The sequence below is a fragment of the Kryptolebias marmoratus genome, linkage group LG22 (assembly GCF_001649575.2).
Source record: "Kryptolebias marmoratus isolate JLee-2015 linkage group LG22, ASM164957v2, whole genome shotgun sequence".
Classification (NCBI taxonomy): domain Eukaryota; kingdom Metazoa; phylum Chordata; class Actinopteri; order Cyprinodontiformes; family Rivulidae; genus Kryptolebias; species Kryptolebias marmoratus.
Window position 1 is genome coordinate 24,265,245 of NC_051451.1, and position 18,863 is coordinate 24,284,107.

Genomic DNA, 18,863 nt, shown 5'->3' on the forward strand with positions numbered 1-18,863 from the left:
GGGGGGCAGTCAGCAGTTCCGCAACAAGACAGGGTATCACGATCCGGACAGAGAGCTTCCACTGAGCACAGATGGCGCAAGACTTTAAACACATTTTAAACAAATTCCAGCTCGAGCTAAATACTCAAAAAGTTACTGGTGTAAAAAAAAAAAAAATGTAATTTTTTTAAAGTTAGAAACTCATTTCACTACTAACATTTACTTCCTTTTGCCATTTCTTTGAACTATATTAACAGATAAATAAGTAAATTTTTGTTGTAATTTATTTTTATGCACAAAAGGTTATTAAATATAAAAGACTACTGTTGGTTTATATGAAGAAAATAAGCACAATAATTTGGTGCAAGCATACAAAAATAAAAAGTGCATTGAGATTCAGTTTAGAATTTGTTATATTTGTCCTAAATGTAACTAAATTGTTGTGTCTCTATTATAATTCATACACAATTAATTAGTTGTTATGTTTATTTTTCATATAACTATAGAGTTTAAAAATAGGAATTATAATAATTACTGTTACAGAAGCTCCACTCATCCTAGGCATGAATTGTTTGAACTGTTTTTTTTACCAGGGTGGACTGAACAACATACAACTTGATTTAAATTATATATATATTGTACATTTTCTTTTATCACAGGGTCAAATTAATACATACTGGCTCAAATATTTACATGCACCATCTCTAATATTTGGGTAAATGTTCCCAAATATTAGTCTGCACCCCAGTCACACTCTGTTTGTATCCGTCAACAAGCTTCTGGCAGAATTCTGGCTGATATTTGACCACTCTTCTTGGTAGAGTAGTTTTAAACTGGTTGGTTTCCTGGCACAGACCCAGCTCAGTCCATGGCTTCTCCAGGACAGGGACACTGGTGTTCCAGCAGTTTCCAGTCCAGGCTCAAGGCTTTGTGGTTGAACATAAAAAGCAGAGCCTTCCCCTTCCTAGATCGTCACTGACTTCCTTGGACTTTTCATTGTTCTGGGTGTTGGTCGCTCCTGGCAATCAAATCATTTTTAAGCTGGCAAAGAGAAACTACCAGCTGCGGTCAATCATGATCACTAACAAGCCGTTAACAGACCTTGTTTTTGTCAAGTTAAAAGACATTCTCCAGCCTTCAGTACCATTTATTATATAACGTAGGTGAATGTGTGTATTTATTTGAGCCTGTGTGAATAAGGGCTCAGTTCTTGTTTTTAAAAACATTGAACTCAAATTAATGTGATATTCATCCACAGCTGCCTTTGTTCATTTGTTGCGTCTTCAGGGCTCATCAGTAATCATTGCAGCTGTTTCTGGAGGCTCTTCAGGTGACCTCTCATGGCAGCTTAGGGCCTGAATTACCTAATGATGCAGAAGTACATGTGTGGGGCGAAACTGCAGTCATGGCATGTATTTTTAGGATGGAGTACGTAAGTACCCCGCTGTCATGTTTACCAAAAAAGGACAAGAATGTCAGATTTTGCAAAACTTCCACCATGCAGTTTTGTGTTTCGCAAAACAAAATTAGGTGGCTGTGGCTGTTAAGAGCTCTGTAACTTGAAGTAAAAACTTCTGTGGGATTGGCTTTTGAGTTTATTGCGTACTGAAGGAGTCCTTCAGAAAAGGAAGTGAGAATAAGTCGAACGTCAATTGTCCAGTTTCACATCTGTTGTTTTTATCCAGCTGACTGTTCATTTGGGTTAAATATAGGTTTATTTGAATTTCTTTTTTTTCTCACTGTCTGTTTCTTTGTTGTTTGGCTTTGGATAAGCAGATGGTTTAATTAAGTTGCATTCAAGACTTTTAAGAAAAACACACAAACTAAACTCTGTGGTGTTTGAGAAGCATCAGCTTTTTTGTTCTGTAAATATTAGACTTATAATTGATCACTTTAAATAGATCTAACACGGAAAAATTAAGTGTTTTCCACAAGACAAAAGCATTATTTTGTCAGTTATTGGTCTTATCCTTTTTTAATTGTCATTTTTTAAATCGTGCAGGTTTCTGAACTGTCCAGCAGTCCATGAGACTGCTGTTCCCGTCCCGCTGTGCTCATGTGTTTCTAAGCCATGAATCAGTCCTGAGATAACAAAGCCGCGTGCTGCAGTTCGTGATAATATATATTCATTTGAGTGGGCGGGGTTTTTTTTGGTCAGTGTTGGAGGTCAGTTGAGGTCATCCCTAATGTGATCTGTCAGGCATTTTCAAATGCAATTGATCGCCGATGAATTGCTTAACTCGAAGAAGAAGGCTGCATTGTCAGGCAGGAAGTGCTCACGCTAGACATTTCCTGCCCCAACGCATGCCATCTCTGACACAGTGAAGACTTCTCCCAGAGCAGTAAAAATAACAAAGAAACAAAAAAGTGTTTGTGGTGATTAGTTGATGAAAATAAAAGTTTGACTGAAAGAATTCCAGACAGGGAAAAGGCGCGCCAAATAGTTTCTCGTTGTCATTTGTCTTCAGTGTTGATTTGAAAGTTTCCCAGGAAATTCAAGCCAAAGAAAATGAGCTTGTTATGTAGTTTTAAATGCTGTTTTTACATCCCGATCAGAACAGGACTGGATCAGCGCCAGGGCGCAGTCTGAGCGCCGGAGCAGATGACATTCTCCTCAAAGCGTCCGTTGACCTCTCGTCGGTTTTGTCATGGGTTGGTATCTGAGAAGATGGGAAAGGGCCACATGCGCGTCGATTTCTTTGCAACTTGTCCTTGTGACAGGGCTCATAAAAGCAAATGGGTTTGGAGAAGGAGCAAGGATCTGTGGTTCTCATTATCGGGTCCCCACAGGCCCCCTCTGCGGAGCGGCTGTAGAGTTCAGCATCAGACCAGATGTGGAGTGGGGAACATGACCCCTTATTACTGATGTGGCTTAGGGACAGGGAGGAGGGTGGGGGGGAGGGGGGGCTGGTGCAGCACTGCATCAAACAGAAAGATGCTGACTTTAAGGCAGTTGCAGTTTTATTTTTTAAGACTTGTTGTCAGCAAAACTTCACAAAGGATCGACCAACTTCAGCTGGTTTTCAGTTTCATTGAAGGAAACGCAGAAAGGCTTTGTTTGGAGTTTTGGTGTGTCTGTAACTAAAGCAGATTATTAGAGGACATGCCTTATCTCCATTTCAGGCTGCCATTTATAGCCCCTGGCCTGAATGCCTTTTGACCTGAACCATGGAGGTGGAAATCATGCAAATTACATTTCCATGGAAATATCTGTGTGTGTCCTTCTGAAGTGTGAAGTGTGAGCTTGCATGTTTGTGCAGCGGACACCTGTCCCAGAGAGTGATGGGACCGCAGTTAAAGTTCACAGTGAGACAGCATTTTCCTAATTTTCACTGCTTTTTATATTGGTTTAACCCTGCAGTGGAACCCATCCTGGACTGCTCTGAAATGTGCTGCGTTTTGTTCTCTGGAACATGCGCACACAAACGCACACCTGCAGAGCCTCAGTGAGGCGCCGAGCAGCGCAGACGCTTTCATGTTCAGCATTTGCTCTTTTTCCGCTCACTGAATGTCAGCTTCGGACGCCGCGCTCCAGCCCTCCCAGAGATAAGATAAGAACCACATGCTCGTCCCACCTCCTGGCAAGGGAGTCCCAGGCGGACCTGCTGACGCACGCACCCAACAGCAGTCGCCTCCAACCACCTCCCCACCCCTCCCCTTTCCTGCCTCAGCCTCATGTCAGGAAAGTGAAAAATAGTGCCTTGGCAACTTGCCCTTGATATTTGGCCAGAAGGAGTGTGCTTCAAGAGAAGTGGTCCTTTCCCCTGTTTTCTCTCATGTGCATTTTTCATCTATGTGCTGCAGAGGAGGAACATCGTGAGCACTAAATATCGTCACTGTCAGGGTTAGCCTCTGCCTTATTCATCCTAAAGGCACTGTGCTCATCTCAGTTCAGGACTGAGTTTATTACTTCAACATGGGAACAGGGAGAAGGGATAGAGAAGGACTTAAATTGGTGCAAATGATCCTGTAACTGGGTATATGAGAAGCCATGTTAAACAGCTCTGTCCTCCAGTTGTCTGAAATCTGTTTCGCTCCAAACTACCTTAAATACTCTTCAGCTTTGGGTAACTCAAATTGTTTACTGACTTTACATGGGTTTACTCACTGTAAAACCCGATAAGTTAGTTTAACTCAAATCTTTTAAGGGAAACAGACTGCCTTGAATCATTTGAGTTAAAGTATAAACAACTTTTAAATTCAGAATACTAAAATACTGCTTATGTGTGGAGTTAAGTTACTTCATCTTTTTCTGAATATTTGAGTTGTTGTTACTCAATTATTTTATTGAGCTGTTCTATTGGAGTTTGCAGTGTATTTTATAGCTGAATGCACTTTTTAAAACCACTGCAGCTTTAGAAATGTGACTGAAAATATCACGTTATTTCACTTATAGCACAGTGAGAATAAAAAAGAAACAGTTGCTATATACAGTAAGACTTGCTTCTGATGAAAATTTTTTTAGGCTCTTTTGTGCATTCATTAGAATAAAAGCAGATCTGCAAAGTGTGTTTTCCTGTACCACTGTTTTCCTCCATACTGTTGTGCAAAAAAATACACTAAGTTGTTGTTTTATTATTAGTCGGAGTTTACAGCATTTCTACAAGCAATTAACTTTTCCATATAAAATCAGGCCATGCCTAATTGGTTTCCTTAATAGAAATGCTCACAGACTTGCATCATAACTCCCAAGAATTTATAGACCTGGACCCTTTTAAACATGTTTTCATTTTTGAAATTTCAAAGTAATACCACAAACCGGTGCTGACACTATATGAAACAATACAATACCTCACTGCATGAACGCCGACGTTTTACTCAGGAAACCCAAGTCTGAGTCAGCCACTGAAATATCCGACAGCTGGTGTTTGAACCGATAGAACAAACATATATATATATATATATATATATATGTTTGTCTGAAAGAGAGATTTTAACTGGCTCAAACTCATTTTAGTACAAAAGTGAGAGATAAGTGTTCTACTTAAACACATTTTAAGGTATTAAAGGTACTCATTGCAAACTATGAAATTAAACATAAAAAGATTATCCTGAATTATATCAAATGGTGCAGTCTGAAAGACTTTACTCCAGTATTTTTCCAGATATATTGATGTGCAATTCTGAAAAGCAGGTATGCACTCAATATAAACATATTGAGACAAATATAAATATAAGTCTGCCAAAAACCACACGGCAGCTTATCCGCTTACTTTACTCAACAAATCTGAGCATAAATATGTACCAGTACATCAAAAAGGTCAAATTTCTCCATCCCAAACAGCTCTTCTATGGACGCCGCCATGTTTTCAGGCACTTTGGTTGTTTCCGTAGTAAACAAACACACATTCAGTCACAAGTTTTACTTACAAATTTTTCATTTAAGGACATGTTAACCATCAATATGAGGTAAAAGTTTTTTAACAGAGAAAATTTTTGCATTTATGTGTTTCATTGCTCATGCCTCAACTCAAACCTTTTTGATTGAAGCGTGCTCCTAAAGAAATGTCCGTTTCCCTCCCCTGCATCACACAAAGAACTGGGACTCCTCTCTTGATGTGAATGTTCAAAATGTACGGGTATAGGGTTACGACTGGAGTTGGGGGTGTGGGATCTGGCCTAAAATTGTTCGCTCTTTTGTTTTTTTGTCAATGGGCAAGAGGCGCTATACTTCCTGAAGAGGTCACCGGCCCCTTTTAAAGGGCCAACACAGAGACATACGAGACATCCAGCAGTGTACGCACATGCACGCATATCTTAAAGTCAATTTGAAAAATCCTAAATTAAACATAACATGCATGTTTTTGTGGACTATGAGAGAAATGTGTGCAAACTCCAAGCAGAAAGCCGTCTTCACAGATGAGATTTGAACCCAAGACAGTCATGCTGTGAGGTGATACAAACCCTCTGCTGAATGGCTCCATAGGGATTCTGAGTGTTTTTGTAGCTCTGATGTAGCACACAAACTCAGAGGAGCAACTCTAACCAGTTTGTATATTTTTACTAGAGTTGTGCATCTCTGGTCTGAGACTAATATGAGACGTATGTCAATACACTACCAACAATTCCCTTTAATAAAGACACATAAACAGCAAAAACTGATACGACATGATATGATTCAGCCTTTAGTCAAGTTACGATCCAGCTATTAATCATAATATGATTCAATATTCGTTTGATTTAACACATTGAAATTTAATTCAGTGCAACAATACAAAGCAAAGGAACAGTTACTGAGACTAATTATTTGCTACCTAATACAAAAATGATCACTCACAAACAGGTTTTGATTAAAAATTACAATACACTTTCATTAAACCTGACTCACAGTTACCAAACAATATGAGGCCTGCTGCAAAACAATAAAACTGCCAGCAGCAGATGTGTTTAAACCAGCAGTGAGCAACAAAATGTGTTTTCTAAATTAATCTTTTTTATAGAATCCAAACTACTAGAATTATAGAAAAAATATACATGATCTGGGTGAAGCACACTTTCTGAGTTAGTTGCTGTTTACAGCAGCACTGCAGTTCTCCTCCTGAACAGTAGGCGTCGCTCATGAGAAAACAAGGTTGTACGCTCATACTGTGTCCGTTTAACTCTGAAGTCAGAGTTTGGATCTAGAAATGATGTCAGACCCAGTTTTTTTGTGTTCCAGTTGCAACTCGAAAAACCAGCCCGATTCGCTAATAGTTCTCAGTAACCAAGCTAACTACAGTTTGCAGTACAAGTGGCTAACATTGAATTTCACCACATTTTGTGTGTTCGAACACTGCAGCAACGTGTTCCCTGTGGCTGAACAGAACTCTGTGTGTGACTGGATTACAGAGATGCAAATTAACGAAAGTGAAAATAAAATTACTGTCCTCATACATGTATGCTGTGATTGGAAAGTTTTTTTTTATGTAGCTTTGAGTTAAGGTGCGGAAACTTAAAGATGGTATCTGACTAGTTCTTCCACCGATGTTTAGCTGTTATCATAAACATGTTAAGGAAAAGGCCGTTATCCCATGCTGTGTTCTATATTATACAGACAGTTTACTGCTGAGTAAACATGGATGTCCAAACAACTCTGGCAGAAAGTCTTGGATTGGTTCTAGATGTTGAAAATGTAAAAATATTACGAAACGTCGAGGCCTTTTAGACAAAGAGGATCTACATTTTGAGTTGTTTGTTAAACATGTCAGACATTTTTTCCATAATCGTTTTAGTCGGGAACTTTTTCTGCTTATTATAATGACGGTTTTCCCTTCTGCAGTGTTGCCTAAGTTGGAAGGAAAATTTTACTGAGGTCTGACTAAATATTAGAAGAAGAAGAAAAAAAAAACAGTGGCCAGGTCATTGAAATGTACCACAGGAGTCTGTCCTGACTGAATGAGCACATGTGGTTCACAAGAGGGGGTTAACTACAGATATGACCCCATTTTTGATTAGCCACTGAAGGCTGTAATGTGTACAAAATAGGACATAGCCACGCCATTAGCAATCACAATAATGTCAACAAAAACTCATTGAAACACCGTTAGTTAAAGGGAAAAAAGTGCCTTGTAATAAATATTTTGTGGCACTAGTTCTCTAAACATTGTGCCATATAAGACAAAATACGTTACTTAGGTTTGACAGAACAGAATGAAAACAAATCTTAAACAAACCATTGACTAAGCTACTTCTTCTACCACAGGAGTCTCTCCTCTCGCTCTGTGAGCACATGTGGTCCCCAGTGGGGTTAACCACTTTGGAGCACAGCATGTAAGACAGATCTTTACCTCAGATTAGAAACTGTAGATGATGATATCATTAAAAAAGCATTGCCAAAGTCATAAACTGTATTTAAAAGCTGGATAAAGCCTCTGGATCCGAGCAATGATGTCAGTACAGATGAGCTATTGGAGAGGTTGTTGCTTTCAGAACATTTCAGATTTTAATTGATTTGAACTCCTATAAAAAAGTAAAAACCACTTTTATGACACATTAAGTTAGTATAAATTGTCTATAAGTCAGTATAGGTGGATAAATGTACTGGTTTTTGTGCAGCAGATTTCATTTAAAATAAAACAGATAATAGTCTTGTGCACTTGGTGCTCAGCTAATGCATTCCAGATGCTTTATTCCTTGTGGCTTCATGAAAAATAATCAGAAAAATGATAGCGATGGTCAAATGTAAAACTCAGGCTTCAAAACAATAGCTCACGTATTGATGCGATGTCCCATTGGCAGCTTCTAACAACCTCAAACTGTGTAAAACAATATAGAAACAGTGATGGATGCTCATTTTTCCAGCATTTTTTAAATAAATGTGAAGTGATACCTGTACAAATGTACAAAACCAGAAGGAGCAGGAATGATAGACTGCTCTACCAAGAAAATATAAGTTTTGCTTTTTACAGCTCAGATAGATTGAAAGCTCTCAAATGAAATTAAATGCACACTCTGCGGTGCGGATCAATGTATCTAGAGTGCTCTAATCAAAGCCAACAGAAACTAATGTGGGACCAAAGTGCCCTGTCGCAGGGTTAAGGTCGAGTTACAGAAGAACGTTTGCAAATTTAGAAAGCAAACCATTGAACAAACCATGTTCAAGCCTGATCAAACTGCTTGAATGACTCTTTGAAATGGTCATTGATAGATTTTTTTCTCAGTAGGACTTTATGAGCACATTTTTCCCTTTAACTGTACAGTTTTTGCTAATGTGGACTTGATGAATCCAGAAAGTCCTCCTCTGCTGTGTGTTCTTGCCCCATGGATATAGGACATTTGACTATTTTTATTCTTGTGCACACATATGATTGCTCCATAATTTGGAGAGTCCTTTGACACAAAAATTGTATTCATAAATCCACACTGCATCCTTGTTTGTTTATCTTTTTTTCTTGTTGTGTCAATAATCACAGAGCAGTCTTTGTGTTTCAACTAGGACAGCTTAGCGAGGGTCTTTTACAGAGCTCTTCTTTTACTTTTCTCTGTCCGTGTGTCTCTCAGTCCCCTGCAGCTACCTCCACTCCACTCCCCCCTTAACTTTTTCCTGATTTATTAAGCTTTATTCTGCCGATGTGCGTCAGAGCGGGCTAGCAGTCTCGTGAGGCATTGCGCTCTTGAAGAGCCGTGCCTCGTGTCTGGAAAGCGTCAGACTGTAGTGTCCTCCACCAACTCCTAACTTACCCTCAGCCTCCAGTTGCCTCATATGTCTGCAACCACAGGCCTGCTAGACCTGCACACACACACAGTCAGCGCAGATGATCTATCATTGGGAGATCAAATGATTTGTCCTGGGGGAATAGATCAAAGGTTGTGTGTAGCTTTTTGGAGTGTTTAAGATTTATTGAATTTAAAACCTGTTCCTCTGATGAAAGCAGGTTACCTGCAACTGAGGTTTCTATTTTATCATATGGCTCGTCAGCAATGTTTGTACCACCTTAATACACACTTCTGTTGCCTGCTTTGATAATGTTGCAGCCCTTCAGCACACGTGTGTGTGTCTGCGGGCAGAACCCGTGCTATCCAGCTGTATGTCCTGCTGCGATGCTGCTGATAACCAGGCATTTCACGAGAACTTGTTTTAACAACAGTCAGCGATATTTATGTTATTACTGTATACCTTACAATACATTATCGTTTCAGTATTTGCAAAGCCTTTGTTTTTGTTTTGCTTGGTAACTCATTTAATCTCTGTTTTGACTTCAGTCATGATTATATGAGGACTCCTAGCTGAATCTATAGACAGTTATTTTTTCTGGGCATAGTTTTAACACACATAAAATCAAAATGAAAAGCAAATATCTGGTCTTTACCAGTTTTTAAAATTAGGAACATTGAGCCACAACAACACATAATACACTTTGTTATTACTTACCAAAAATATCCCAAAAATTAAAAAGCAGTGTCTTAAATATACTTACTTAATTTCTTGCAGAATCAGGTTTGGCAGATATAACTTAAAAGTGTCTTGTATTGCTTATCACTCTCTCTCATTATTATAAAAGAATTATGGCATCTCTTTTACACAATGTTGCGTAATTTAATTGATGTTTGCAGCAGTTTGATTTCACAATGCTCTCTTATCTTAATGTGCTGCCAATCACAGTGAGGTTTGGGATTTGTGCCATTGCAACACCGTGAAGTTTTTCTTTCTCAGGCATTTTATTGTGAGTTCTGTTTGTTTGCGTTTCACTTGTTGGACGGTTGATCTCACATTTGACTCTAGAATAATTTGGTACAAAGACGAGCTCATAGTTGGCCCAAGGCATCAATGTTTGGTGTGGATGCCCAACAATCCCAAACTATCAACCCTCCACCACTGTGCTTCATAGTTGAGCTGATATGCTGTTTGTTTTCTTTTTTACAAAATGTGGCACGGTGCATCATGACAAACTCGCCTTGTCTTCCCAAAGGATGTTGTCCGAGACGTTTTGTGATTTGTGAACACATCTCTTTAAAGTGAAAGAAAGCTGTACTTGTTCGCTTTTTCTAGATGTGCTTGAATGAACCTCAACGTGCAGCTAACGTGTAGCGCTTGAGTCATTTTGGATACTTGGAGCATTACACAGTCTGACTTCTGGGTGAACTTGGTGGGATGCTCACTCCTGGGGATAATGGCATCAGTTTTGAATGTTTTCCACTTGTGAATAATCTAACTGTAAAATAAAGAACTTCAAATTGTTTGAAAGTGACCTTTTAATCCTTCATAAACTGACGGGCAGCAATAATTCTGTTTTTGTTTTTTTCTCCTTATTGTTGTGTTAACACACATCAGAACATGTCAACCAACAAACTGCCAAAACTTGTGCACTTTTGCATCATACAGTGTTGCAATCATCTTTTTTTATTTTTGAGTGAAAACGTAATTGCTTTGTCCAGCACTGTTAAGGTTCCCACTTGTCTCTTACCAAACACATTTTTCGAAAAATGCACTTGCCAGAACATTGATTATGGACAGCTTGGCTTGCTTTGTGAAAGGATAACTGCAGGAAGTGTTAAATTTGGAGTGTTTTGAACATTTGCAATGCTGTGGAGCCCCTGTGATTTGCATCAGACACTCGAAGATGCCAAAAAGTTGAGGCTTTGACTGAAGTTGAACAATCGACCAAAACAGCTATATGTGTTTTTAATTCACTTTGTTTATGAGAAACCATCAAAGAACTATGAAGAGTTCTGGCAAGTCTGATTTTGTATTGTTTTATATTATCACATTATTTAGCATGCTAACCTTTTCTTCTTCTCACTGGTGACATAGTTGCAGCCTAGAATGAAATGATAACACTGATCATGACAACTAGAAGGGCTGTATGTATTGTGCCTGTATTCATACTATTTGTGGCATTTTACTGACTTCTATGACAGAAAAGGAGCAGAGGAAGATACAATCTAAAGCACTTTTCACTAAAGCAAAGCAAGAATGACTCGTTCAGATGAAACACAGGAAATTGAATAGTTGCCTGTAAGTTTCAAATCTGTTTCTGGGTGATCATAGAGGAGATCTTATTCTCTTTTTCTTCCATCACTACATTCACAACATTCTCCTGGTGCTTTGGCATTTTGGCCTCTATCATCTAAATCAATTATCAGAATTTCAGGAATCCATCCAATTACCAGATATATTATTGGCATGGAGTTTCTGTCTGCAGTTTGTTGCAATCATTTGATATATGAATATATATTATATTGACAGTATTTACATTGATACTGGAATGAAGATACTTGAAGATACTTTTTTGATATATAGTCTAGGCCTACATTACACATCTGTTGATCAGGATTAATGCTGTGTGGGTCTACGTTAGGACCTTCATCGTTTTGGTAAAGAGCTGTACCTTTCCTTTCACTATGGATGCACTGAGGTGCCTCAGTTGCTGAGTCATCTGCACAGAAAGACAAAGCAAAGTAATAAAACGTCTGTGGAGGTGATCTCAGGCCATTTTTTTGCACGTTATCTTCCCTAATGGTCACTGATGGATGTGTTACTGTAAATCTGTCCGATCGCTGCAGTATAGCAAATGAAAGCTAACAATTTTTTATTTGTTTCTTAACACTGATCTGTGTTTGAACGCACAGAACTGTAAAGGTTTAGCTGTAGAATAAAAAAGTGGGAGTTTGGCCCTGATCAGTTATTCGCCTCTTTTTAATTAACAGCACCCTGATGTTATTCAAATCTAATTCATGGTCTGTGCTTTTAATTGTTACAGAAGTAGTGAAGTTTTTCTCCTCCTGCTTTTACATTTTGACTCAGTTTTTATAAACTAAAAAAACACTAATATGTCATGTAGTGTTCAGTACTTAAAGCTGTGTTTGTATGTTTTGATGGTAGTTTTATTTAATTTTAGGATTAAAAGACTTTAGTTATGATACTGTCCGGTTGCGTGGGGGCTTCTGGGTTCATCATGATTGCCTCTCAGACACCAGCAGGTGTATTAAAACCAACTTTATCTCAACAATGGCCAAGCAAATGGTTTTTTTCCTTGACAACAAAGACAGTAAACAGCAGCACTTAGTGAGCTCTCAAGAACCTAATTGCTTATTAAGCACATTTGAGTCCTCCTGCCTCTGTTGGGGGCTCCTGTCCCCTGAGATACAGATTTACAGTAAACATAAGCGAGCCGGCCCGACTGTCAGAGGCCGCTGCTTCTCTCACCTCACAATAAAAAGAAACTAATTCATTTCGTCAGTTTCTCTCTTCTGTTTGTTTAAACTACCTTCAGGATGATCGTGTGACTTTACTTGTTAAAACTTTTATAACTCTTTATTTATTTGTTTTTTTTGCTTCCATTCTTCAGGCTTGACAGATGAGAAAGTGAAGGCCTACCTCTCGCTGCATCCGCAGATGCTGGATGAATTTGTTTTGGAGAGTGTGAGTGCGGAGACGCTGGACAGATGGCTGAAGAAGAAGACCAGCAGCAGGCCTGCAGGTATGCCCCTCCCACTCACACACACACACAAACACAATCACAAACACGTGCACAGTTACGGCTGCAGCTCTCGGGATCGCTGTGACATTCTGATTGGATCAGAAGATGTCAGGAGGCTACACTGACGCAGAGTTGTAATTTCTGTAAAACCTTGCTCGGTTAAATGTTTATACTTTTTAACTTTTACGATCACATTTGAGTTTCCAATTAGTCAGCCACAAATGAATGTGATGAAAACCCGATACCTTTTTAAGGCCACGAGATTACCAGAGCTGAGGTGGAGTGTGCCACAGCAGCTTCTATTTTTTCATCCTGACCACTTGCGGCACAAATAACTTCACAAGTTTTCTTTTAATTGTCAAAGAGTTTGGACGGATGGAAGATAGTGAGAGGGAACGGGCCCTGTCGGGTCTTTACGGGTCAGTGGATGTGTTTGAGCGGGCCGAGCTGAGTTTGTGTGGCGCACTCCATACACAGCGGACTGTTTCTCAGACCAACCACATCCATCAAGGGCCCACAGGGCTGGCACTCTGCCCGGTCGAGCTGCTGACGTCAGAGGCGACCTCCAGAGACATGCAGCCGACTGAAGGGGGCCCTGGGGAGGGGGTGGTGGTGCGGAGGCTGTGCTGGCTCAGGGTGTGGGTGTGTTGGAGAAGGAAGCTGGCATACGATAGATTTGTCACATTTTGGAGCTGCTTGCTACATGAGGTATTCAGTGTTCGCTTCTGCCATGTAGAGACGTGAACTTCTGGAGTCTGAGACTGTTTCCTGTGTGCTGCGTCAGTCTGTTTGTTTGACTGAGTGTGTGTTTAGTTTGACTGATAATAAATAAAGGCAATCATGTTAATAATTCCCGCTGGCGCCAAGTAAGAAATATTAGTTTCACAAAATTTCTTTGCGCAGCAGAAACTAGAAAAAAAAAACCCTGTAGATTCAAATAATTATGCATGTGTTCATTTAAAATTTGATGTTAATTTCACGTATTAAACGCTGTTTTTGCTTTTTCTCAACTTGTAATTAATGAATAAAAAAATCCTGCAGATTAGCTATTTTACTACAACTATGGCTAGTTGTAGTTATGCAAAAGAAAACAGTTTGTTTAAAAACCAAAAGGAAAAGACGTCACATCATTTGTTGAAGTTCTTGATTTGTTTGTGATTTTGAACTAAACGAGGTAGTTGAAGTTGGAGCTCTGTAAAGCTCTTTAAAAACATGCTAAAGTAAAAGTAATGGTACACATTATATAATACTCAAAAGGTTTAGTTAAAAATAAACCCTCATTACAGCAAGAAGAATAAATACAGTTTTGTTTACTTCCATCTCCTTTTTTCCTAAACATGACTGCTAAGTGTGTTTCAAAGCATCAATTAGGTTTTTTTAAGCTTTTATATTTATGTTTACGTCCCCTCTCTGGAGCCACTGCTTTATTTACCGTTTAGTTCAACAAACTAGAAACAGAGTTTGCAGAAATCTGAAGCTGCTGTGAGTCAGACGTCCCATCGCAGCTCATCATTCAAAGATTTATGATAAAATGACGGAGACATTATTGAAGAGAAAACCGGAACTGAGTGACTGTTTAAAATGCTGCGATGCTCTTTGGAAGGTGGTTTAATGTAGGTGTACAAAGTTATGTTCCATGGAAAAACCAGAGCAGAAATATCAAAGCACATAATAATTAACAGATCTGGATAAAAGGTGAAAGCTGTAGATAGATAGATAAGTAAACAGCATCATCACCTGTTCATCATCAGTGATTCTTTAAAGTTCATATCAGGTATGTCGACATGCAGCGTGACGCTCTGCAACAAGTCATGGACTTTACTATCAGACTTCCTCTCAGTCGGTGCAGATAAAGTCTGTACTAACGCTAAGATATGCACAAACTGTTCAGAAACATATCCAGTGGTTCCATTCAGCTGGATGAAAACTATAAAAAGATCATAATTGGTCAGTAAATTATCAATCATGTTCTGAATGAGCAGCCTTTGAGGTGTTAGATGAGAGAAGTGGAGGTATTCGCAATATATTTTTTCTATTTTTCTTTATTATACATCAACATTTTATAATAGAAGAGTAAAAAAAGAAGCCTCTGCAGTTATTCCTTCCTGCAGGACTGATTTGACAACATTTTAACTGAATCTTTGTCGAGTCAGACCATTACGAGAACAGAAAATACGCCCATAAATTTCTCTTAATCAGGCGACAGTCACCACGTTATCAAAATAAAATCCATTAATGGTCACAAAGTACAATTTCCAATCACATGTTATGTAAAAAGACAAGAAAAAGATACGTTTCTATTGTAAATCCTCAATTGTAATCATAATTTTACTCTTTCTTAGCAACATTTTGTTCCAAAAAGACAAAACGCTCCTTAAGACAACATAAAACTCTTTCTCTAACTAGGAAAAGTTATTTTTTTATCCCAAGAAAGAATCTGAAGAGCTGCCTAAAGTCATGAATCAAATTTCAACTGGAGATGGCATTTATTTTTTTTTTGCATTGGGAGAATTTACAGACGTCCCCTGAACGCCTCACACAATAACTAGCGGAGAATCCATGAAATTGTCCTCTCCTCCTAAAGCTTTACAAATCTGAATCTGACAGGAGGACAGTTGTGTGTTTGTCACACGTGTGTCGCTGCAGCTACGCTCAGAACATGTGACATGAACGGAGGCTGGTGTGTTTAAACACCTCTCGTTTTAAAGCTCAGTATATCAGAGTTATTCTGAAGCTGAGAATTTGCTTATTGGTGGCAGATGACGCAAAAAAAATGTATCTTTAAAGACGGGTTTTAGTGTTAATTCTCTGAGCAGGAGCTTTTCTTTTCCTCCCACAACAGAAGTAATATTCTTCCATATTTGTTGCTTTTATAAAACTTCTGATGAACCTTTTTCTTTAAATCAAACATCCTGCACTGGCGCTTGAGCTGAGCGACAAGCAGATACACTCGGAGTAAAAATGTTGGAATCTCTCTGAGCCTTTTTCTCACAGTGTTGATTTTTACTTTCTGTCAGTCGGATCTGAAACTCCTCTTCCTCTGTTCGATGACGATGATCAGTTTGGCAGCAGAAATGTTTCTGTAGCTCCATTATGTCAGATAGCCAGCACATTCATCTAACTTCTGCTTTTTTGAAACAGACTGAAATCAGCAGATCTAATGTGTGCACGTTTATCCGCTCTCGTTTTGAAATCGTGAGGCCACAACTGTTCCTGTCTGAACAGGCCCAGACGAAAATAAAGACATTTATTATCACTGATGGGAAAACAACAATTGTTTCTGTTCATCTGTTAGTTTGTCTGTCTGTTAGCAAAATATCTTGTGAACCACTGGACAGATTTTATTGAAACTCTCAGAAAGTAATCACTGGATGCAATTTTTGGGGTCACCTCAATTCAAGATGGTTAGTGATTCTTTCCAGCACAAAATCTGTCAGTTTTACAGATATCAAGCTGAAATTTGATGTGGTAGTAGCTGAGAGTCATCCCTAACTTGTAGTTTTGATCTTTAACACATTTGGTGAGATCTTGCACATGGAACATGAGGTTCCATCATGTTACAGTTCCATCATTTCTCAGCTTGAGATGATTTTTGTTTCAAACTCCGGCTCGAAATGCAGCAGGCCATACATACTCCTCCAAGGAATGCTAAGCCCCTAATCTGTTTAAGTATTTCTATCTCAGTTGTTGAGGTTGGACTTGTTAGTTATTGATCTGATGTATTTTTTATGAGCGCAGCAGCAGCAGGAGGAGTCGTCATCATGTGATCGTCACTGAGATAAGGACCGCTTCCTGGAAGCAATCCCTGCAGCCGCTCTTGTTCTCACTTATCATGTGATGGACAACACAGGATTAGATAAATCTGTTTGTGCACACACACACAAGTGTGTAAAAGTGTGTGTGCTGGCAAAGGTCGTGATACAGTCTGCAATTCCAGAAAAAAACAAAAAACCTTCACATTATGAAGTTTTTATTCTCATTATATTAAAAATAAGGCGTCTTTTGATAAGCAAATTATACTTCAGCTGAGTTATTTCCTAACTTACTCTTTATTAATTCTATTTTTATGTCATGGGGATTTTTTGCCTTTAATATGACTGAAAAGTAGTTAAAAAATAAATAAGGGTAACAGAACGGATCATTCTGAACACATTTCCCAGAATCTCGCTGCTCGTCATTTGACCATCACACCTCACCCGACCAGGTTCACTCTCGCAACATCTTGGGATAGTTAATTAATCCCAAACTCTCTGCTGCGTTCATCCAGAACCCCCTTGTTACTCACCTCAACACTCACACACACACACACACACACACACACAAACTGTGCATGCACAACAGTTGTGTGTGTTTGTCAGCTTCAACAGTTGGACAAGGTGTAATGTTGTTGCACAAGTTTAAAAAAATAATAATTTTTTGTATTTTTAGATTGTGTATTCCTCTCCTCTTCTTTATTTTTTTAAACATAAAGACAAGAGAAGCTTTTTCGTCTCTGTCTTGAAGGAATCCATGTCACCTGCTGCCTTTCAGGCCAGAGTTTTAAACTAAAATCATCTAAGGTTGAAGCAAGAACTCGAGAGATCTGTTATCTAAGGATGATTAGTTATGGTGGCCATCTTGACTCCAAAGGTTAACGAGCTGTTAGATGCTTCATTAAAATTGGTCCTGTGCTTCATGAGTTATTTTGCTAACACTACAGACAAACAAACACAATAGCCTTCAGCAGCTTTATAACAGAGCATTGTTAGGATTATGTTTTACTTTTAATTTAATATTCTTTCAGTATTATTTAAAATGCAACTGCAGCCTTTGACTTGTATTTGAAAGACAGCTAATTCTTTTCTAGTTTGTTTTAAAATAGCTTGTCCAAACTTTTTGTCAGTTGATCCTCTCAGTGTTTGAACAAAGCAGCGACTCCTCAGCTGCCTGAGTAATAATGAGAATCATTGTGGAAGTCTCGGAGTCACAGGGGCTTTTTCGCTCCAACCTCAGACTGAGGAGCTGGGTGGAGTTCTTCAGCAGCTGATTCTGGTTCTGCGTTGTGTTTCCAGGCTACTCGCAGGAAAACAAAACGTTTTTTTGTGCAGCAGGAGCTCATATCTGTGAGACTGTGACGGGAGGCCTGACTAACCTGTAGGGCTTTCTGTCAGGAGGTTTTTGCTCAGATTTATTCTGAACATGTGTGGAAGGATCATTTTAACCGTACAGAGCCGATGCAACGACAAGGAACGGTTCTGTGCCTGATTAAAATATACTTATAGTTGCAAAACTTATATATTTATCTAATTGTTTGTGAAGTTTGTACTTTTACTCATCTGGATGGTATTTGGTTCTGCCACAAACTGTGACTAATATAACTTTTGTTGTTTATCTGCTTTAAATAAAGAACTTATACCTCATTAGAGATACATAAAAATCTTTAAGTAACTTATTTAAGCACTTTTCTTTGGCTCTGAATAATCTTACATTCAGGGCTTTATAGAATGCATAAATATTTTTGATAAGTTTGATTTTATTTACTTTTATTCATTTATTTAAGGCCACTCTTTAGAATATATCTTTAAAATCTTACATGCATTCTCCACAAAAATAATACATAAAAAATCAGGTTAGAATCCAACAGCGTTTTTCTATTTTTTACCATTTAAAATAATTTAAGACTGCAACTTCTTTTAAAGTTTAATATATTTTTTGAACAAAACGGACAAAAAGCTCCACGACACGAACTGAAGAGCTGGAATACGGTGACAGTAAATTAGAAAATAAACAAGCAGACATGCTTACTAAGCGGGAGGAGCGAAGCGCGCTGCTTTTGGCAGCTGAGCGTCCTGCGGCGGGTCGATGCGGGTCAACACATGCTGAGTCACTCCGAGCCGACCATCCTGTGGGACGCCGGCCAGCAGATCAATACAGCACCCATCAAGAAACGCTTCGTTTGAAACTAAAAAAGGCAACTCGGAGCTGCTCACATCCTCTGCACCCTTT

The 18,863-nt window shown here is 38.8% G+C and overlaps 1 protein-coding gene across 2 annotated transcripts in view; it reads left to right on the top strand.

Moving 5' to 3' along the window:
- The window catches only part of pde10a (phosphodiesterase 10A), a 60,976-nt gene that overhangs the window by 21,850 nt on the left and 20,263 nt on the right, over nucleotides 1-18,863 (top strand). For both annotated transcript variants that reach the window (XM_017412808.3, XM_017412809.3), the window contains exon 2: nucleotides 12,747-12,878. In XM_017412808.3, coding sequence (XP_017268297.1) covers nucleotides 12,747-12,878 — 132 coding nt within the window. The remainder of the gene's footprint in view (nucleotides 1-12,746; nucleotides 12,879-18,863) is intronic.